Source organism: Protopterus annectens, chromosome 3.part0 (genome assembly GCF_019279795.1).
Source record: "Protopterus annectens isolate FY-2018-M chromosome 3.part0, PAN1.0, whole genome shotgun sequence".
Lineage (NCBI taxonomy): Eukaryota > Metazoa > Chordata > Ceratodontiformes > Protopteridae > Protopterus > Protopterus annectens.
In genome coordinates, this window is record NC_056731.1 from 1164168275 (window position 1) to 1164191074 (window position 22800).

The following is a 22800-nucleotide window of genomic DNA, read 5'->3' on the forward strand; positions in this document are numbered from 1 at the left end:
ATGTATCTCTCTGGATGTTCCAGTTGTTGCATGTGTCTGAACAGGTATATGCCAAATGGAGCATTAAATTCAGTGATTGGCTTAATGAGGGCTGAGTAAATCAGAATTTTACAAATGTCTCAAATTTATTAGTGCTATTTTGTAGCTATCACTGCAGCAAAGTAAATAACTGTATATTGTCTCTAGCGCAATTGCTTATCATGTTTGGCTGTTAACAGAAAGGCTGAGGGTTCAAACCCACTCCAGGATAATGATGCTCATCTGGCAGTAAGCACAGAGGGCTAAGGCTATGAGCGGTTATCAAGCTACTTCCTGTGGTATGACGCTTCATTCCTTCAGCCTTCATTTGCCTACTGTGACTTTGAATAAGTCAGTTAACCAGGCAGTGCTTTGAGGCAACTGGAAATTTGCCCTGGCTCCTTAATGGTCTCCTGGACTGCTTGCCTAGTAACTACCCATGGACCTACATGATTTGCAGTGTTTATCCTACTATCCGGCATTATAATTTCCATTCACACTTTATGCATATCATTCTTAATTCCATATTTCATGTTATAATTTAAAAAAAAACATAATCTTCATATTTGTCCATCAGTGAGAAACATTTTAGCCAGAACATGAAACGTAATACATTTACTTTAATATTATTGTATTGATCATCTGCCGTCTTTGCTAAATTGATACATTCAACATGTGTTAGGAGTATTTGCTTTCTTCTCCTTGTAATTATTTTCCATGCTGCAGTAAATGGACACCAGAGGAGTGAATATTGATCTTTGTTTGCACAAACTGGTATGGGTGCATTATATAAAAGCAATGATTTTTTAAGACAAAGAGTAGCTGTCCATTAAGTTGATGAAATTAGTGAAATCTTTCCCAAAATATATTTTGAAATGTACAATGAAAAAGAAAATGGTTATGATCTGCTTTATTTTTTTGTATTATAGCTACAACATATTTTGTTTTCATACATTTTGCTAACTTCTCTAGTATATAGAATGCTCAGTGAATCATCTCTATGTATAAATATGCCAAAAATATTAAGTTATTGTTTCTGCTGCTAAGTCTAATATTAATTTCATACCATCTTCTGAATTTCTGTAATTATTGTTTTGGGATATAAATTGATTATTGTATAGAGTAATAGCCCCAGAGATGCCCTGTAGCAAACTCTGCCCATAGTACAGTTAACCCCACCTGCATGACACATGCCCACAATGTCTGGCAGTAAAATAATAATAGATATTCAAAACTAATGAAGCTGAAACTGGAGTGCTACCAATTTAAAAAAAATCAAGCATTAAAATAGAATGAAGCTGGAGTGCAGCCAGGTCTAAAAAAAAGTAACATTCAGTTAATGTTAAAAGTTTTGCTTCCATCATCCCCAGTCACTAACATAGTAATATAAATTAGAAATGAGGAATCAAAAAAGAGAAAAAGTTCACCACTATAACAAAACGAGGCTGTTTTCCAGTAGAGGCTATCCACGCTGTAACCACAAGATAAGAAATTCAGTCCACAGCAATTTGCTTCATAAATTTATTCACATAATGTAGTACAATTCAAGGATTAAGCGCTTTCATCTCATAACCAGAGACTTCATCAGAATCAATACAAAAGAGCTTAAAATCATTTAAATATACCTCTCCTTCCTGAGAAACAATATCATTGGTTGTTTATATAACAAACTAATTAACTAGTCATCAGTTTTTAAAGTTCAAGTTTCCTATAATTATATATACGACATATAAATGTGCATAGATTACATCAACACTATGTTAAGAACAATTAAAACATATTAATAAAAATCAATACATGTGTATGCATTTAAATTAAATTAAATGAAAATGATCTCAGAGTGGCAGTTATGCAAGTCATTATTTTGTTGAAAGTCACAGATGTGGCATAAAATGTTTTCATAGATTGAATTTTGTCCCTTTGCAGTGAAACTTAATCTTCCAAAGTTGATGACTATAAATAAAGTACTTTTTACCGCAATCTGTCCATCAACACCAGCACACTGTCATCTCCTGTTGTTGGAGGGGTATTGTACTGGGTCTACTTTAAATGAGTGAAATCTCAGTTGAATGAAACCCTTGTAACCAAGCCAAATTAACCGAAATTGTAAAACAACGAAACGTTAAAAGAACAACAATCAAAATCACGAAAACAACTGCTGACCTGCAGGAAGTTGCAGCAGTAGCTGACTAGAAGTAAGTGTGCCTATTCACAAGGTAGTGTGATCTTGGAGTTACTATATTGAAGTTACGGGGGGGTGGCAGGCGGATCCCCCATGGGAGGTGCAGGAAGGCTTGGCCCCCCTGCAAAAACACTGTACGTATGTTTGTATACTGTTTCTTTCAAGTAGTGTGGACTTGTGGGAAGGGTCAGTAGTAGGTTGGTTGTGTACTGTTTGTTAGTTGTTTTTTGTTTTGGTTTTATTATGGTGGGGCGCATTATTGGGTAAGTTCTTTTCATGATTTTAACTGAAGTTCTTTTAACATTTAGTTGTTTTGCAGTTTTAGTTAATTTGGCTCGGTTTTATGGGTTTCGTTCGAATGAGATTTCTCTCATTTGAAGTAGACCCATTGTACTACACAATATTGTATAAATTTCCATAGTGGTTCTTGAACCTCTTCCCTACAGAGTGTCAGTGTTTTGTATAGATCCAACTGTACAGATATTTTTTTTCTATTTTGTATACTGTGTTATTTCTGTTTACCAAAATGTTTAGTAGTTTATAAAATTATGTACAAATCCTTGAATATTTTCCGTAATATTTTTGTTATACTTTGAGTTTTAACCATTTTTCTTCTAATGTAAAGTCATTTATAATGTTTTTGGTTGTTTTAGTTGTGTAGTTTGAAAACAAGTATACCATCCCAGAAAGTTTATGTCTTTCCATTTCATTATTTTTATTTTGTTTGTGTAAATAGTTCTACATTGCACAAAATGGATGTATTGTACAGAACCATTTTTTTAATTGTAAGCTTTATGTATATTGTGAACTAGTAGGGTTATAAATACTAAACTGAAATATTTAAGCAATAACCCATGCCTGGGTGTGGGTAATGCTGGATATAGCCATGGTTGGTGTGGTTTGGTCACTTGGGCGAAGTCCGAGTGACCAAACAAAGACAACCGTGGGTAAATCCAGCATTACCCACACCCAGAAGTGGGTTATTGCTATTATACAATGACATTATTTAAAAAAAAATACTTAATTTTCTTAAATAATGGCATTGTATAATGCCTCCTTGCTGTCCTTCCGTGGCTCGTAGAGATCCTCTTCCTATTTCTTATGTACTGGGCATGCATATGGGACTTACGTCCCCACACATACCCAGTACATCAGTGCTTCAAAAAGTAAGCAATGGAGAAAAGAAGATCTCCATTGCTCTGTTTTGTTCCTTTTCCTTTTTTTAAATAAAAAAAAATAGTTTGGGGCAATTTAGGGGTAGGAGAGCTGCAGTCCCGACTCTTCAGGTACGAGAAAGACAGCTTGAAGAAAATACAAGGGGCATCAGGTACATTAACATGAACCTGATTCCCCTTGTATTTTCTTCAAGCTGTCTTTCTCGTATCTGCGGAGTTGGGAGTACAGCTTTATTTTTTTTTTTTAATAAAAAAAATTAAAGCTTGGACAATATACCAACGGAAAAAAAGTCTGGGCGACCGGACCTTTTCCTTTGGTACATTGTCGGATTTACAACGGGCACGCTGGCCAATCAGTGTGCATGTTTTGGAATATTAATGGGGGGGTCATTGTATAATTATTAGTAACTACTGTATTAATAACCACATTGTATTATTTATTTCTGTGTTTTGGTTTTATATTTGTTTCTTATCATTGCATAGTTTTATTTGCAGTTTTTCCAGTTTGTGTTATAAGAGTATGTTTACCTCTAGGTGCTTCAGTTTCCTTTCACATTCCAAAGACATGAAGCTGGCGGATTGGACCCTCTAAATTGACCATAGGTGTGAATGTACATGCGATTGTGTGATGTGGAAAAACTACTGGGGCAGGGCTAGTCACCCGGCAGTGTGAACCTTTGCTCTAGATGTTTGTCACTGTTGAAGTGACATTCCAACCCCACTGGCAAACATGGGAAAATAGATGGTGGATGGACTTATTTTTTATCACAAAGTGGTCTTTTTACAGTTTATGTACTATATCATACCTAACACATCTGTAGTAAATGTCATTGTTTCTAAGGTAATTTTTAGTTGTTAACAGTAATTTATTTTTTGTCTCTAGAATGCCTGCTAGAATTAGAGCCTGTAGTTCAGTCATTTGATGAAGTGGTTGTATTTGAAGCAGTATTACAAGTGAAAAGATTTAAGGTGAGTATTTACATGTGTTAATTCCTGTGAAGTCTTTGTAGACAGTGCTGCTTGTGATCTTTGGATATGTATGCTTTTTATGTGTATGTCTGTAAACTGAGTTATACACAGATTTTAAAAAATGCACTGCATTTTAAATGCCCTGTATATAAGTTGCAGATTGATTATTACAGTAGAATTTCTTCAATAACGCTTTTATATATTTTAATATTTTATAGTACTGTGAAACAATATGCACTAGTCTGAATTATGTAACATAGTAATGTAGTGTGAAAAGGAGCGTACATTTTTCATTAAAATAATGAACAAATATATATTACTGCTTTTACAGAAATTTAAATGTTACTATGACTGTTTAGACTTTGGTCACTGTCTGCGCTTTAGTACTTTATTTAGGCATGATTAGCTCAGTGATTTCTGGCTCAGGTCTCAGTGAGCATCTTAAATAGGTTCCTTCACAAATTTCTCTTTACATTAAATGTGAGAATAGCTTCTTTTATGGGGGAAGAATTGCTTATGTCTTTGTCCAGAATTCATTCTCAAATTCATTAGATGTGCAAAAGCCCGCATTTGTGCTTGTTTAAAAGTCCGCATATGTGCTTGTTTCCCACCTTTCCTGTAACTAGTCTAGTCCAGATACAGATTTGCTGTATCCAGGACTGTTTGTAAGCTTCTGAGCAGTGTCAAAGTCTGCTCTTCAATTTTTCCCTTAGATCTACTAGTTCTCTCCTCTCCTATACTTTTACTAGCTTATTTATCTAGCACTTTACCAAACTTCTTGTAGCAATTTTTGTAGAGCACAAAAGTGCTACCAGCACTAAACGTTTTACAAGGAAACAGCTCCAGTACTTAATACTCACCCCTCCAGGCATGTCTAAAGGTCAGTTCCCTCTGCTTTCTCCTATTAACCTGGTGAACTTGGGCATCCTGAGGCAATGTATCAACTGCCTCATGTACACTGACCTCTCTCCTCTTACCTCCCAACACTCAGACTTGTGAGAGATAGCTTTATATATCCAGATTGGAAGCCATGCACTCTCCAGCCAAGACCGGAATAGCTGGTCAAGAGGAGAAGGTCAACACTTGCACCGCACCACATGGAACACATAGCCCTCAGGAACACACACCAGCACTGCCTTTACATAAAAACACAAACCGCACACCCACCTTCGCGGAGGCTCTCAATAAAAATCTACCCAAACAGCAGAGACCTCCAAGGCAGAAACGCACTCGACAACCACAACACAACACTAATCATGAGACACATAACTCTCCTAAACAGTGTGCCACTCAGCCAAAGCCCTTAAGGCAAACCAGCATGCCCAGCACACTAGTCATAGGTGACTCGATAGTGTGGCACATTGATGTTCCACTCACTACGTTGAATAAGGAGAAGTTAGCAGTCAGCTATCTGTCAGGCACTAGGATCTGCCACATAACGCATGCACTCAGGTCCCTCAACAACAGGTACAAATATGACTCTGTCATTGTACATGTGGGTGTAAATCACCTGAGATGTACCTTCCTGGACTACATGAAAAGAGACATGGAGGAGCTCTCGGATTATGTAGCCTAGGCGGGTAAGACCCTAGCACTGAGCAACATCCTACCATCACCCAGAATGATACCACAGTACAAGCAGAAAATGATTGATTTCAACAATTGGCTAAGTTTCTGGTGTCATTCTAAGGGGATCCAGTATCTGTCTGCCTGGGATGACATGACTGACAGACCTCGATGCTTTGCCAGAGATGGCCTGCATGTGTCACCCCTGGGCTTCCAGATACTGGCAAGGCTGTTCCCACCCCTATAGTGCCTTTTTTAGGTGGTGTTCCAAAGACCAAATTACCACCGTAACAGCTACAAACAAATGCTGTCTGAGGGTCATGCTACTCAACACTAGAAGTCTAAATCTCAAAATGCACTCGCTCGAAGCATTCCTTAAAATGGAGAACATCGCCATTTCTGCCGTAACAAAGACCTGGTCCAAGGCAGAAGAAAGCACTCCTGCACTACTAGGCTGTAACTCATTACACACCTTTCAGCCCCAGAACTTGGAACAAAACTCCAAAGGCGGTGGTGTTTCCATATTCATAAAGGATGCGCACACCTCCAGACTGGTAGCCCAACATAATGTATCTGAGATACTTCAGGTGCAGCTAACATTGGGTAAGACAGCAATTCAGGTCGTAACCTGCTATAGGTCCCCAACCATGACCCAAGACTCGCACTCCATGTTCCTAAGCACCCTGGAGAATATTATTTATTTATTTATTTATTTTACATTTGTTGACCAGGCTAGTCTAGCTGGATATATGTCCATTTTCAGTAGAGGCCCGGGGAGAAAAGCTCCACTACTAAATTATACATATTAACAAATATGCAAAGTTTGTACATACAAAACAAGACAATCAGTAACATGAATCTGAGGAAACCCTTTTACATCAGAGTTTGGTACAAAGAGTGAGAGTGACATGCATAGTTAAGAATCAAAAAACAGTAATTGTTACCTCATTTATACCTGATGTGGACTCAAGTAAGAGCAAATCACAGATCCTCAAAATATCAGTATATATTTTTTCTCTTCTTAAGCTATCCATATCAATAAAAAAGTCTAACCAGATGAGAAGAAAGGTATAAAAGTAAGATTTATACTGCTGTAACAGTGGCAAAAAGTGTCAGTCAGGATTCATGCATGGGCATAGCCATTGGGAATTTAGGTAGGTTTTTAGTTGCTTCTTGAAAAGGGGTGTTGATACCAGTGATGTAAGTTCACTTGGAAGCTTATTCCAAGTAAGACCAACCCTGTTAGTAAACAGGCCATCACCAGACTTATTGTGAGATTTAAGGGAGGATACTTGGAGTTTATTAGCTGAGCGAAGGGTCGTGAGGTTTTTATAAGTGGTAATAAGGTTACAGAGTATGGGAGTATTCATGGGGTGATACAGTATCTTGTGGGTGATTGTAAGTTGTTGGAGCAATAGCTGGTTTTGTAATTCCAGCCAACCTAGTTGTTTGAGATTTATGCAATGGTGGGTACGAAATGGAGCTCCTGTGGCAAATCTAGCAATATTATTGTATGAGGTTGCCAGTTTATTAAAATTGGATTTTGATAGATTGTTAAAAATAGGAGAGGCATAGAGAAGGGTAGAGATGAGGTGAGTTTGTGCTATGGTAGTCCTAGCAGAAGGTGTAAGGAAGGGTTTGAGCCTGTAGAGAGAGACGAGTTTTCTATTTACTGATTTAATGGTTAAATTAATGTGAGAATCGAAATTAAGATTGTGATCAATTGTAACACCTAGGAGTTTGGTGGTTGTTTCAGGTGATATTATTGTGCCATTGTTAGATACAATTGTGAAGTTAGTGGGAGAGGACTTTTGTGTAGGAGTGAACAGTAAAAGTTTAGTTTTTTGGGGGTTAAGGAGGAGACAGTATTGATGGAACCAGTTTTCAGCTAATGTAAATACTTTTTGGGAACTAGACTGGAGCTCAGCAGTAAAAGCCACAGCACAGATAAGTGTTGAGTCATCAGCATATTGAATACAGGTGTTTTTGGAAGGGTTGTTTTTAGATCATTAATAAAAAGAGAGAAGAGGAGGGGTCCCAGAATAGAGCCTTGTGAGACACTAGTGGTAATGGGTAGCTGAGAGGATAAGTGATTATCCCAGAGAACTGCTTGCTGTCTATTTTCTAGATAGGAATTGAACCACTGGACAGCCTGAGTGTCTAAGGAAAGAGATTTAAGAATGTTTAACATGAGTTGATGATTAACCATGTCAAAGGATTTGGAGCGGTTTAAGAAGAGGGCTGAGGAAAGTAAGTTGTTATTACGATTTTTATTAATACAGTCAGTGAAGGATAAAAGTGCAGTTGTAGTACTATGAAATGGTCTAAAACCATGTTGGCAGTCAGCTAGTGGGTTATTTTGGAGAAGATGATCAAGTAATTGTCGATGAATGCATTTTTCCATGATTTTCGCTAAAGGAGAAAGTAGGGCTATGGGACGAAAGTTTGAGAGTTCATTTGAGTTACCCCCCTTATGGAAAGGGAAGATATGAGAGACTTTCCATAGAGTTGGGATAATACCTTCTGTTATGGTTCTATTTATTAAAATAGAAACAGGGTAGGCAAGTACTCCAGCTGCTATTTGAAGATACTCATCTGGTAGGTAGTCAGCTGATGGAGTACAAGGTTTGAGTTTCAGAAGTAAGGCATGGATGAGAGATGTTGAGACTGGCTGCAGTTTTAAAGTGGGGGGTTATTGATTGAAAGTTTGAGAGTTCATTTGAGTTACCCCCCTTATGGAAAGGGAAGATATGAGAGACTTTCCATAGAGTTGGGATAATACCTTCTGTTATGGTTCTATTTACTAAAATAGAAACAGGGTAGGCAAGTACTCCAGCTGCTATTTGAAGATACTCATCTGGTAGGTAGTCAGCTGATGGAGTACAAGGTTTGAGTTTCAGAAGTAAGGCATGGATGAGAGATGTTGAGACTGGCTGCAGTTTTAAAGTGGGGGGTTATTGATTAGGGAGTGAGGTTCAGGGTTGCTAGCAGGAGATAAGGTTTTAGCTAGTGAACAGACTGTTTCAGAAAATAATTTATTAAAAGTGTCAGCAATTTGGTTGGGAGAGCTTTTAAGTCAAATTAGAAGGAGTAGGAGTTTTAGAATAACCTGGATGAACTGGTTTATTAATACCTGACCAGAACTTTTGTGGATTTTGATGTTGAGCTTGTTGAAATTTCAGGTATTAGTTATTTTTGTCTAAGACTATTCATTTCTTTGTAGCATTTCTAAGTTGCCTAAAGTTTAGGTGATCAAATGGGTTTTTAGTATTTCTCCATTTAAACCATATTTTATTTCTTTGTAGTATTTTTTTGCCTGGTCTCTTTGGTCAGCCAAGGAGCAGTTTTGTTTCTAGTTCTGATTGTATGAGAGGGGGCATGATAGTCTAGAATTTGCAAGAATTTGTTATTGAAGTATGATACTGCCTCATCAAGAGGTAGGTATTTTAGGGGAGTCCAACTGCAAGCTTTGAGCTCTAATTGGTAGCTAGCTAGGTTTAGGTTTTTCTTATTCCTGGTAGTTCTGAAAATTATTGGGTTAGGAATAGATGTCTTTTGTCTAGTAATAAGTAAGGGAGTGGTCACTAATATCATCAGGAAGTATGCCTGTTTTATATGACAGAGGATTACTATTAACTAATATCCAATCAAGGGTACTCTGTTTGTTACTAGGTTTATGAATTCTTGTAGGGGAGATGATTTAATGGAAACCATAAAGGTTTATGTGAGAAGTTGGTTTGGGAGAAGTACAGCAATTCCAATCAATATTGAAATCACCTAGGAGTATAGTTTTCTGTGGGAACGATGAGGAGAGCCAGCTAAGGGTATTTTCAAGAATATTGACGTAATTGCCAGGGGGAATATAAGAGCAAATAATGTATAAGGATTTATTAGTATTAAGCTGGAGCTTAGAGATCAAGATTTCAGCATTGCTTGGTGAGGGAGGTTGACTGTCTAGTGGGGTAACCTGTAATTCAGATTTGTAGAGTATTGCAACTCCACCACCCTTTTTGTTCAGACGATCACGTCTGAGGATGTTGTAGCCAGGAGGAATTATATATTTGTCCCTAGTTCCTGGTTTGAGCCAGGTTTCAGTTAGACATATGATGTCAAAAGAATGAATATCTATCAGGGCATGTAGTTGGGTAATTTTATTGTTTACGCTGTGAATATTGAGGTGAGCTATAAGAAGAGAGGTGGGTGTATTAGTTGGGGTGAGAGAGTTTGATGGACTGGATGGGTGTCAGGGAAGTGGTTGTTTGGGCCTGGGTTTGGATGAATGTCACCATGTAAAAGTAGGAGCTGTTGAGGTTTAAGTATACATTTTAAGAGTTTAGAAAAAATTAGGTAAGATTTTCTGGTTTGCAGATATTTAATGTGGGTTAATCTATGGAATGGAGGTACATGGTAGGAAGATGAGGATGTTAAGTTACTGTGGGTTTGTGAGGCTAGAACAGAGTGTGGAGTAGTATGTTTTGAAGGGAGTTGAGATTCAAAAAAGCTTAGGTGCTCGTAGTGAGTGAGGGTATAAGATACAAGTAGAGCATTAAGGATTATAAAGAAGGAAAGTGTGTTAAAATATTTAGGACAGCCAGATTTCAGCATGGTAAGGGTAAATTGAGTTAACTGAAGGAAGTAGCATGAGGTATAAAGAAAGGGAATGTTAATGTAAAGAGCAGTTTAGGAGAGATAGGGAATGTTAGTATATGAAGCAGTTTAAGGAGAGATAGGGGTTAAAGCAGTCAAGTATGGGCTGAACTGCTAAGTATGTAACAAGATAGAGAGGGCTATAGGTGGATGAGGGAAAGTAGGTGTGGCTATTCAAGTATAATGTTAGGAGCAGTAGGGGGTGGGATTTGGGGGTAGGGTAGGGGGGTGGAGTGAGCCCGCAGGGCAAATGGAGCAGGTTAGAGCAAGTGAATGAAGAGGTCAGAGATTCAGTCTAAAAATAGGTGGTTACTGCAGAGCTCTGAGAAGTTCCATGTAAGATGAGAGTGCAAGTAGAACTAGGCAGTAGCAAGGAATATAGGACTAGAGGAGTGGAAATAGAGTAGAAAAAGAGGGACCAGGAAGATTGTAGGATCAGATAGAAGAGAAATACAAGAAAACTCAATAGTAGCCTAGTATAGGTTGCCACCTTTGGGCAATAGTGGAGTTCAGTAAAGCTTGTGGAATATACTAATGTGGAAAAAAAACACAGTTAAAGGGTACCAGGGAGAGAATACTAATTTCAGAGGAGGTGGAGAGGGAGTATGGCTGCTGGGTACCTGGCTCAGGAGCATGACATTAACATTTATTAATTTAAATCCTAAAAAAAACAGCTTCACAGTCTGGTCTAGGGGTAAAACATACTTTCTCAGGTCCTTTGAAGGAGAGATTTAAAGAGTGGACAAAACATTTCTTTAAGGATGCAGTTGAGATAGTTGAAGGTATTTGATGGGGTTTCTTATAGACCAGGCAGGTAGAAGTCTCCAGTCTTAGTGCATGTCAGAGGTAGAAAGCTAAGAAAGAGAGAAGAAAAGAACAATTCAAGGAACAATTTAAGGTCCAACCTAACATTCTCATACTGGGCGACTTCAACTACCCCTCCATTAACTGGGAAAACTACTCGTGTACCAATATACTTGCCCAGCATTTCCTGGAATTCAGTAATTCCAATGCCCTGGACCAGCTCGTTCTTACCCCCACTAGAGATAGCAACATCCTTGACCTGGTCATTACTAACATGGGCAACCGTTGCTCTATACCAGTAGTCAACTCCTCCATGGTTAGATCCGACCACAAACTAATCACCTTGCAAATCTACATCCCTCCCACCCCCCACCCCCCACAAAGGTAACCACCATGAAAAACTTCTCCAAAGCTAACTTTGGGCTCCTAAAAACAGAGGTGGCTAACTTCACTGCACCCATGCAAATGGAGATTATTTGTATGACTGCCGAATCATACACCAATGCACTGTATGAACACATACACAAATGCATGGATCTCGCCATACCCAATAGAACCAAGATGCTCTCCTCCAAAAAAAGGAAGCCAATCTGGTGGTCCCCTGCCATAAACAATCTCTACAACAGAAGGAGGAAACTGATTCAGAATAAGGTGAAGTCCCAAGACTGGAAAAACTCCCTTATCAGTCTCAACAAAAAGTTGAGATCCCTCATCAAATCCTCTAAAGCTAGCTATGAAAACAGAATTGCAGCAGACAGTAAAGACAACCACAAGGCCTTCTATAGTTATGTAAAAGAATCTCCATGGCAATACCCAGATTTGCTGTGAGCTGCTGCACAAAGGTACCTCCTATACCGAGCCAACAGATATTGCCAATATAATGGCTGACAGATTCAGTGCCAACTTTACCCCTCTGTCCCCCCTTAAGGGGCCAGTCACAATACCAGTAGATTGCCAGGCACCCAGTATTACTGCTGCACAGGTTAAAACAGCACTGTCCAAGGCCAAGAATACAGCTTCTATGGGACAAGACAATATACCTGGCTGTGTTCTACATGAACTACAGAGTGAACTGGCACCTCACCTGTGTGCCCTGTTCAATCACAGCCTCACCTCAGGCTTTGTCACTACCAAATGGTGCACTGCTTCAGTCATCCCTCTCCACAAAGGAGGAGCAACTACAGACCCTGGGAATTATCGCCCCATTAGCCTGACAAGTCTGATATGCAAAGCTATGGAATGCATCATCATGGACCTAATAAACAAGGTTATAGGGAATCTCCAAACTGTGGATCCCACACAGTTTGGTTTTGTGAAGGGTAGATCATGCCTGCTCAACTTGGTCAACTTCTTTGAGTCAGTGACCAGAGCTATGGATGAAGGCAGGGTGGTTCATACAGACTACCTTGATCTGGCCAAGGCCTTTGATACCATTCCCCACTCAGAAATCATAGAAAAACTCACTAAGCTAGGTATTACCCCCTACATCACTAGGTGGGTTGCAAACTGGGTCACAGGTAGAACCCACAGTGTGAAAGTAGCTGACTCCAAGTCAGACTGCCAACCAGTCACGAGTGGAGTCCCACAGGGTTCGGTCCTGGGTCCTCTCCTGTTTGGTATCTAGTCCTCTGAAGTCCAGGCCAACACAAAGGGACTCTGGCTGACAAAGTTCGCAGACGATTGCAAATTGGGAGCTATAATTAACTCTCCAAGTGATGTTGGCATCCTATAGAAAGGCCTTACTGAGACCAACGACTGGTGTCAGAACCATGTCCTTAAGCTCAATGCCAAAAAATGTGTTGTCATCCCTTTTGGGAAAAACCCAGTTCCCATGAATTACCACATTGATGGTAGTCCACTGAACACAGAAGGTGTTATAAGAGATCTGGGAACACAGGTTGACAGCGACCTCTGTTTTGACCACCACATTACCACTGTGGTCAGAAAGTCCTTCTATGTGGCGCATCTCATTACTAAGAGATTTGCACCCAGGAAGAAAGAGGTCATTGTCTCCCTCTTCTCTTCCCTCATTAGGCCAATCATTGAGTACAATGCCCCATTTGGCATGTCCCTCACTAAACAACTGCAACAACTGAAAAGGCTGCAAAAGTACCGCACAAAGAGTATCCTAGGCCTTAAACATTTGTCCTATATGGACAGGCTAAAAAAACTCCAACTATTCTCTGTCTCATATCACTTATTTAGAGCCGATCTCTGCTTGACTTACAAAGCCATGTCTGACCCAGCTCTGTTAGAAATGCTACATCTGAAGAAATCCCAATCCCTCCTCACCACATGCTCCAGAGACCTCAACTTCATTACCACAATCAACAGAACATGCTGGAGGGACAAGTTCATAACCCAGAGACTGCCCATGCTATGGAATAGACTTCCCATACATGTCAAGCAGAGCACCTCACTGGCCCTTTTCAAGAGAAATCTTGATGAGTGGATGGGAAATAGAAAATTCACCCAAGGAATCACTCCACTGGTTTTACTCGACAGAGGCACTGGGAACTAAGGTCGGGTGGCACAATGCCAGGGTAATCCTATGGGCTAGGCTTGTAAAGGCTCCAGGTCCATTAGCCTAGTACACACCTATGAACCTAAGTTGTCAGTTGCAAGTGTCACATTAGTAATAGAACTGTTGTATTTATTTCCTAACTGTCAAGTCACTATCTTGGGAGATTCAGTGCAATTTAACACTATATTTTAATTTAGTATAATTAAAAAAAACACACACACACACAGAGTCTTGTATGTCCTGTTACTAATGATATAAATGCATTTGTGGTGTTTCTGTACAGTCTTTTGGCCTATTTGTTAAGTAGTTTATACATGTGGAAATACTATGAAATTATAGCATTGCATTGTTGTAAAAGGTAGACTTTCTTGAGTAGTGCTGGTGGCTTCTTTAGGTTTCCTGCACGACAAAAAAATTGAAAACCTGTCTCTATGTGGTCTTCCATCTTGACTTCCACAAAGTCTGGTCCCTTTTATTAGTAGAAACTAGACATATTCTTCAAACTTCCATAGAAGAGAAACATTTTTCAGCCATGGTAACTGCATATTGTTTCAGCCATATGATTTCCTTAGATCAGAGTATTGTATTCACCTTATTTGTCAAGAAATCACATCCGAGTCTTTCTTAATAAGAACAGTACTATCCATTAGGCTGTTGTTTTTGTGTGGGCGTGTATCGGGAGGGGTTGTATGCCTTATCTGTTTAGTTTTCCCTGTTTTGCATTTTATTCATTGTACTTGTTCATGTTCAACATTCCTGTCCAGAGACTTCTCTTGGCTATTGCTTCTTTGCAACCGTCCACCCAGTGCTGGAATATATGTTCCTTATGCTGACTCTTTATGAGTTATCTGGCTTAGCCCATTGATACAAAAGCTAGGGAACAGAGGAATTCTTTTTATATACCACTACTGAAAATACAGATACATACATTTGTGAGGATAATAAGACTTCTATAGCATAATTTAATGTTATTCTTAGAGATTATCAAAGTTTTCCTCTTTGTTTGGTGGGGGTATCTACAGTGGTGCTTAGTTGTGAGAAGGAGCCTTTTTTGTGTGTAAGTGACCCTACATCCTTACTAAAAATTTAGCCTTCACCGCCAGAATTGAGACATGGATGTTCATCATGTTTCACTGTTGCAGTCATTACTCTTGGGTTATCCTGCTGGCAGGCTACCCGCAGTCGGCCAGAATTCCAAAGTCTAGGTCCAGCGTCAGTTGCTGTCGCCTCTTCCCTGACATCAGTGCACCAGGGGTATAAAAGATGCAGCCGACGCCATTTTCTTCAGTCTTTCTTGCCGCGCGGTACCCGAAGCAAAAGCAGTTCGCAGGTGCCGGTCGACCGACTCCTGAGATTTTCACAGACGAATTTCAGATCCGAAGTCTTCATTAAAGCTAAGTACCCCGTTGGGGAAACTTTTTTCTTGCTCCAGACCAATGTCAGAAAAAGTTAACAATTGTATTTCTTGTGGGAAGCAAATACCTCATAAGGATTACCATTCTTGCTGTATTCCTTGCCTAGGCCCTGATCATAACGTTGCTAGCTGTCTGTTTTGTGCTATATTCAACAAACGCACTATTAAGCGTCGGTTTGATTTTGCTTATCATTACTTTGGCCGAAAATTCAATTACATAATGCCGTCGGAACAGCCGATGACCGGAGTTTCTAAAAAAACGCAAGGAAAAAGAAGGACAGGAATCCGAGATCCAAAACCGATGACGAGGCTTCCGCTAAGCCAGTCACCGATTCGCCGGTTCTCAGTGAGGCGCTTTCGCAGCCCCTGACACCCGCTACCTCAGAGCCACAGGCTGCTGACGACTCCCACGTGGAGCCAGCTAGGCCTCTGGATACTCAGGGTATTGGACACTTGGAAATCATTCCCTCAGATGGGTCTGGAGCCGCTGAGCAGGCATCGGCTTCTGAGGGTGTTTTCAGACCTACACAGTTATATGTAAAGCCTACTTCAGCTTCAAAAGCAAAGACTACAGCAGCTTTAAAGACAAAGAAACAAGTACAGCATTCTCCAGGACAGACTTCCATGCCTAAGAAACAGATGCTCAAAATGGCCGAAGACCTTATTACCTTGATCAGGGGTTCCCATCCCCCTCCTGACAAGAGGCCTAGGCAAGAGACAGACTCTGACTCTTCAGATCAGGTTTCCATTTCCTCTGACTCCTCTTCTGTACAGGAATACTAATTCCTCCCTATGAGGATTCTGATGCTGAGGAATCCATTCCTTCAGCCTCTCCTCCTGAGGATTATTCTTTTGGGGAAACCCTGCATACCATGAGGGAGCACTTCCACTGGGAAAGCCAAGATTACTCAGAATCAAAGAAAAGGCTTAGAGATTTTCTTTTACTTCCTCAGCACAGGCCTCTTGCTATTCCCCCTGTGCTAGACATTGTAGATGATGTATTTTCAGAGTCCGACCTTTCTCCAGACTCCTTACCTCCAGCTCCTGTTAAAGCAGACAGATACTACAGGGTTCCTGATTCACATAAATTTCTTTATAAAAACCCTGCTGCTGACCCAGAAACTATTTCGCAGGGTTCCAAGGGGGTTAAGGCCGCTACTGCAAAAAACCCTGTCCCTTCTGACAGGGATTCAAGGGCACTAGACAGACGGGGAAAAAAGGTTTACATTTCTGCTACTTTGGCTGTGAGGGCTTTAAATTGTCAATTTCATATGATTAAATATCAGCAATACTTAATGTCACTGTTAAAACAGAAAATGTTGACTAATTGTGATTGTACAGAAAATAAGGAAATACAGGATTTATTGCATGCAACTGAACAAGTGGGAAAACATACATTGCAATGTGGTTTTGATTCTCTGGAGGCCTCCTGCAGGGCCGCAGTTACAGGTTCTGTCATTAGGAGGCATGCTTGGTTAAAGGAACAAAATCTGCCTGATCATGTTAAAGCAAAATTATTAGATGCTCCATTACAACATGATACTTTATTTGGTGTTAAAGCAGAGGAGGTTTTGAAGAAAATGGAGGACAAAGCGAAATCTATGCAAACAGTAAAGGATTTCTTACAGGTACAGCCACCAAAATTTAGCAGGAGCTGGCCTACAAATAATTGGTCCTTTCCAGTGTCGGACAGGCCACAAAGAGGCAGATACAGACATCTCAGAGGCAGATCCCAGCCCCAGGGCTCATACAGGCCTAGACAGTGGGGCGCTCCTACCTCCAAAAGTGGAGAAGACAAAGCACAGCCATACAGGAAACAGTCCCAATGACTTGCCTCTGCCAGCACCAAGCACTTATCTTCTTGCAGCCCCCTTGGGGGGGGGGGGAACTAGCAATTGGCACATGATCACCCAGGACAAATGGGTATTGAATATAGTGTCCCAGGGCTACAGGTTCCACTTTCACACCCTGCCAAAGGCAAAAGATATGCCAAACCTGCCACACAATCAATGGGCAGAGGCACAAAAACAAGTTTCGTCCCTTATGCAAATGAGGGCCATTCAGCAAGTACCACAGCAAGAGCAGGGACAAGGATTTTACTCAAGACTTTTCTTGGTCCCCAGAAAGGACAAAGCCTGGAGACCAATACTGAACCTGTCTTTTCTAAACACATTTCTGGACGTTCCAAAATTCAAAATGTTAATTCTGCAGCAGTTTCTGTCCATGCTCGGCAAGAAGGCTTGGCTTGTGACTTTGGACCTAAAAGAGGCATACCTGCATATACCAATCCGACAATCTTGCAGAAGATACCTCAGATTCATAGCTGGCTGAATGCACTACTAATTCTCTGCACTGCCATTTGGCTTATCTACTGTGCCCAGGGTCTTCACAAAATGCCTGGCACCAGTAATTGCATTTTGCAGACAAAGAGGAATTCAAATTTATCCTTACTTGGACGACTGCCTTATACAAGCAGAGAACAAGGACACTCTACTAAAGCATCTGGCGTTCATAAAAAGATTATTAATTTGCCTAGGGTACACAGTAAACGAAAATAAATCAAAACTAGTACCCTCTCAAAAGATAATATTCCTGGGTGCAAGCTTAAATACAACTGCCCAGATGGCTTATCTCATGCCAGAGAGACAAAGGCAACTAACTTCTTACTTCAAAATGTTGGCAACAAAGACCCAGTTATCTGCAAGAAAAATTCTGCAGGCTTTGGGCTTCATGGCATCCTGCATTCTGCTAATTCCATATGCCAGACTGCATATGAGGAAACTTCAATGGTACCTAAAAAGTGTCTGGACTTAACATTGTCAAAGCCTGGAAGCATTAATTACCCTCATTCCTTGCCTGCAACAGGAGTTTTGATGGTGGGCTCATGTCTGTTACCTCAGCAAGGAACAGCCGTTCGCTCTATCCACAGCCAGGCAGTCAATAACAACAGATGCATCAGATTATGCCTGGGGAGCACACATGGCGGGAAAATGTATTCAGGGCACATGATCCACAAGCCAAATGCATCTACATATCAATCAAAAAGAGATGCTAGCTGTTCAGAATGCCCTGACAGCTTTCAAGGATCTACTCCATCCAGGACAACTGCTGATAAGGACAGACAATACTACAGTGATGTGGTATATAAACAAGCAGGGAGGCACACATTCCTACCCCCTCTGCAGACAAGCCATGACTTTGTGGAACACAGCATTGACTTATCAAGTACACCTGCAAGCACAATTTGTGTCAGGAAAGAACAATACTCTGGCAGACGACCTAAGCAGAAACCTTACGGATCCCCACGAGTGGAAACTGGATCCACAAGTCTTCAGCATGATGACAAAGGAATGGGGATGCCCAGACATAGATCTGTTTGCCTCCCCTCACAACTGCCAACTACAGAAATTCTGCACAAGGATTTATCACAAGCAAGCATGGAAAGTGGATGCTCTGTCATTCAGCTGGAAAAGTCTAACAGTATATGCCTTTCCTCCTCTGCCTCTCCCCCCAAGGTACTCCTAAAGGTCAGACAAGAGAAGCCAAGAATGATTCTTATTGCCCCAGACTGGCCGCGCCAGCACTGGTACCCAATCCTAAAAAGCTTGTCTCAAGGCCCAGCCTGGACATTGCCTCTAATTCCTCACTTACTGACCAGCGAAACAATCAGATTCTGCACAGCCAACTCAGAACCCTAAATCTGGCAGCATGGTGGATAATGTAACCATTCAAAGCACACCTCTCTCTAAAGCAGTGATAGATATTATTTTGGAGGCCAGGAGGCCCAGTACCAGAAAATCTTATGCAGAAAAATGGAAAAGATTATGTGCTTGGAACCAAGCACAAGGAATTGACACATCTGTACCAAATATTCCTCAGATTTTACAATACCTAACTGAGATGCTGGACAAAGGCCTATCCTTTTCATCAATTAAAATTCATGCCTCTGCCATTTCAGCTCATTACAATACGGAACCTCCTATTTTTTTTCCCATCCTTTGCTAAGGCAGTACCTCAGAGGGACCAAAAACATAAGACCTCCAAGAAGAGCCCCAATACCTGCATGGGACCTCAATTATGTCTTGGAAAAACTCACACTGCCGCCTTTTGAGCCAGCCAATACAGCTGATATAAAGTTTTTATCTTGGAAAACAGCTCTGCTCCTAGCAATAACCTCTGCAAGATGAGTTTCAGAGTTACAGGCACTCATGGCTGTGAAACCTTTCATCATTTTCCATCCAGACAGGGTTTCTCTAAGGACGAACCCAACATTTATGCCTAAGGTAGTGTCCAGTGTGGCCCCTAACCGAACCATTCATTTGCCTACCTTTTATCCAAACCCACAGAATAAGGGTGAGGGACTTCTGCATTCCTTGGACATACACAGACAACTACGCTTCTACTTGGACAGAACTAAAGCTTTCAGAAAAACTGAGCAACTTTTAGTGGCATTTGCTGCAGGATCTCAAGGAAAGCCTATCTCAAAACAGACTGTTTCAAAATGGATAGGCCACTGCATTTGTTTCCGCTACTCGCAACATGGCAAATTAGTGCCCAAGGGCATTAGGCCTCATTCTACCAGGGCAGCAGCCACTTCAGCAGCCTTTCTCAGAGGAGTACCAACCAAAAACATTTTAGAGGCTGCAACTTGAAGTTCAGTGCACACTTTTACAAAGCACTACCATTTACCTCTCTACTTTAAATCCAGAGCAGGCTTCACCACTGCAGTTCTGCAAGGCCTTATAGCCTCTCCTAATCCTGTTTAGGACCAGCCACCCAGTCATAGCTTTGGGATTCAACCCAAGAGTAATGACTGCAACAGTGAAACACGATGAACATAGTACAGTTATGTACCTACCATAAATGTAGATGTTCGAGTGTATTCACTGTTGCAGTCCAGGTTACCCACCCTCCATCCCCCTTTTCTTTGCTGGGACTTACCTATACTTCTCTATCTTATACAACCTATGTGGTATATTTGCTTGTAGATGAAGGAAATGTTTATTTTACTGCATGCATAATTATTGGCATAATATTTTTAGCCTACCTTTTTGGGGGCACCTGACATCTGGGGCAAGAAAAACTGAAGAAAATGGCGTCGGCTGCATCTTGTATACCCCTGGCGCACTGACGTCAGGGAAGAGGCGACAGCAACTGACGCCGGACCTAGACTTTGGAATTCTGTCCGACTGCAGGTAGCCTGCCAGCAGGATAACCCAAGAGTAATGACTGCAACAGTGAATACACTCAAACATCTACATTTATGGTAGGTACACAACTGTACTTTGTGGGTGCCGTTCATTTCCCTTCCCCTCAGATGACTATTTTCTGTTTTTGTACCTGAGTCACTAGAACTAAAATTGCTACAGTAGCATGAAAGCAACACAGTAAGTTTGTTTCAGCAGGAAATTTATGTAGCTTAGCCAGTAAATGGATGCTCATGATAGATGTAGAGCGTAAGATTTCTGACTGTGTGCCTTTGTTCTATTTAAGACTGCACTTTAACCACATGTTCAGTTGTACCTGTCTAGGTACTAACATCAAAAGTTTGAGAATTCATATCTTGCTGCAGTAGAATTTTTTTTTGTGTGTTTTATCTTTATTTTGGAAAGACTGTTGCAGTAGTATAAAGAAGTGGTCCTTCTATGTGCTTGTGTCATTCTTCAGTTTTAGCAGTGATAGATGTTTTTCATTCTCACTGCTGTAGTAGCCTATGGGTAGTGTCCTGCCAAGGACACAGCACCAAGCCAGCTTGCCAAAGCTCTAACTACCCTCCATGTTACTCACTTTGGCTGTTGGTAGGCTGCAGCCTTTTTGGAGGGAAGTATATGAGCAGCCAGAGAGAGAGGTAAATCCTCACAATTTTCCTGCTGCCTCGAGGAGAAGCACCTGTCTGGCTCCAGACAGCAGTCGATCAAAAGCTTTTTTGCCTAACAGATAAGACTCCATTTGGGGAACGCCTTCCTCTCATAAATATTTATTGAATAATTATGGTGTTTTTTTCTGATCTACTTTTCATAAAAAAACAGCTATTTGTGGTATTCCAATGTAAGAATGCATTTTTTTGTATGTGGTTCTGCATTGTTCTCTTGGCTTATTTTACAATTGTGTGTGGAAAACTATAATTTTATGAAAATATTTAGTATATGGGCTGTGCAATTACAGTTTAAAGTTGTGTGTTTCACACCTGTTTTTGTTTTTCTGGGGTAGTAAATGTTCTGTGATATTTCTGAGTAATAGTTTAAGGACTCTTGACACAATTTCCAGTGTGGGGACATTTTGTGGTCTTTAGGGAAGGGAAATGTGCTGTTGTGCGTGCTTACCATTACCTAGTGTTACTGAGCTTATTTTATCAGCAAACAGCTTTCTTCTGTGGTTACAGCATGGATAATATTCCTGGTCCTGCTTTTCCCATTCCACTTGTACTTAAAAAAAAAAAAACAAGTAAAATTATTGCCTCAGCCTATGGTTAGTGACTCTGGCGTGGCCAAAGATGGTTCTGCAGACCACTTAACGGTTGCTTCAACAACCTGTGGTGTAGGTATAATGGCCAGTTTGGACTTGGGTTAGATACTTCCTTAGAGTCTATTCCAGTACCTGTTACAGCTATGGGAGAACTGCACACTTCAGGTGCAGGAGTTGTTAGAGGAAATAGACCAGCTGTCAGGGATAGAAAGCTGTCCCGACCACACTGTCAGTAGGGATATTCATGGGGGGGACTTAATTTCAATGCATATGATCCGGTTGTTTCATATGTAAGCCAGGTATTATACCTTCGGCTAAGGGCATTTTGCAGTCAGTCAGTTCTAGGGTCTGTTTGCCTCTTCACAGTTCTATTGCATTTATTGCCAGAGAGTAATGTTTGTTTTCAGATGATGAGGATTCTGATAGAGGCAGTGGTGATTCTCCACAGAAATCTGCCCAGAAATCTGGTACTGAATATAGTGCACCTGAAGATATCCCTCATGTTATGAATACTGCAACATATAAATAGAAGAAGTCGGCCACAGGCTGCCCCAAATGTCTGGCCAGTATTCAAAAGTCTAAAGGTACTGTAAGGTATGTGCAGTGTCGCACACAGGATCCCGTCCAACATCAGGTATATATCAGTCATCGGCAGGTGCCAGCCTCAGAACTTTTCTGCCACCAGTCTAAACATCTTCTCTGGTTGTTTGCTCATCAGCGAAATTGTGGATTCCGACTCAGGTAAGTGCCTCGTTTTTTTTTTTCTTAGTGCTACTGTTGCTGCTGAGGTTACTTGTAATCTAGGAAGGGCAAGTGTCAGTGTGGAAGACAAATTCCACATAAGGATACCCACAATCTGTGTCTTTTTTGCCTAGGCCCTAATAACGACCATACTTCTTGTGCTGTTTGCAAGGCCTTTGTCCCAAAGACCCTGCGTAGTCATCTTGCTTCTCTTAATTTATATCTAACTAATGCCTTAAGCATTTAGTTCACAACGCTATGGACGGTGTGTTGGGCTGTTCAGGAAAGCCTGTTC

The 22800-nt window shown here is 40.7% G+C and overlaps 1 protein-coding gene across 1 annotated transcript in view; it reads left to right on the forward strand.

Moving 5' to 3' along the window:
- The window catches only part of RIPK2 (receptor interacting serine/threonine kinase 2), a 1193837-nt gene that overhangs the window by 879574 nt on the left and 291463 nt on the right, over window positions 1-22800 (forward strand). Inside the window, exon 7 of the mRNA XM_044065388.1 lies at window positions 4259-4344. Within this exon, the coding sequence (XP_043921323.1) occupies window positions 4259-4344 (86 nt within the window). The remainder of the gene's footprint in view (window positions 1-4258; window positions 4345-22800) is intronic.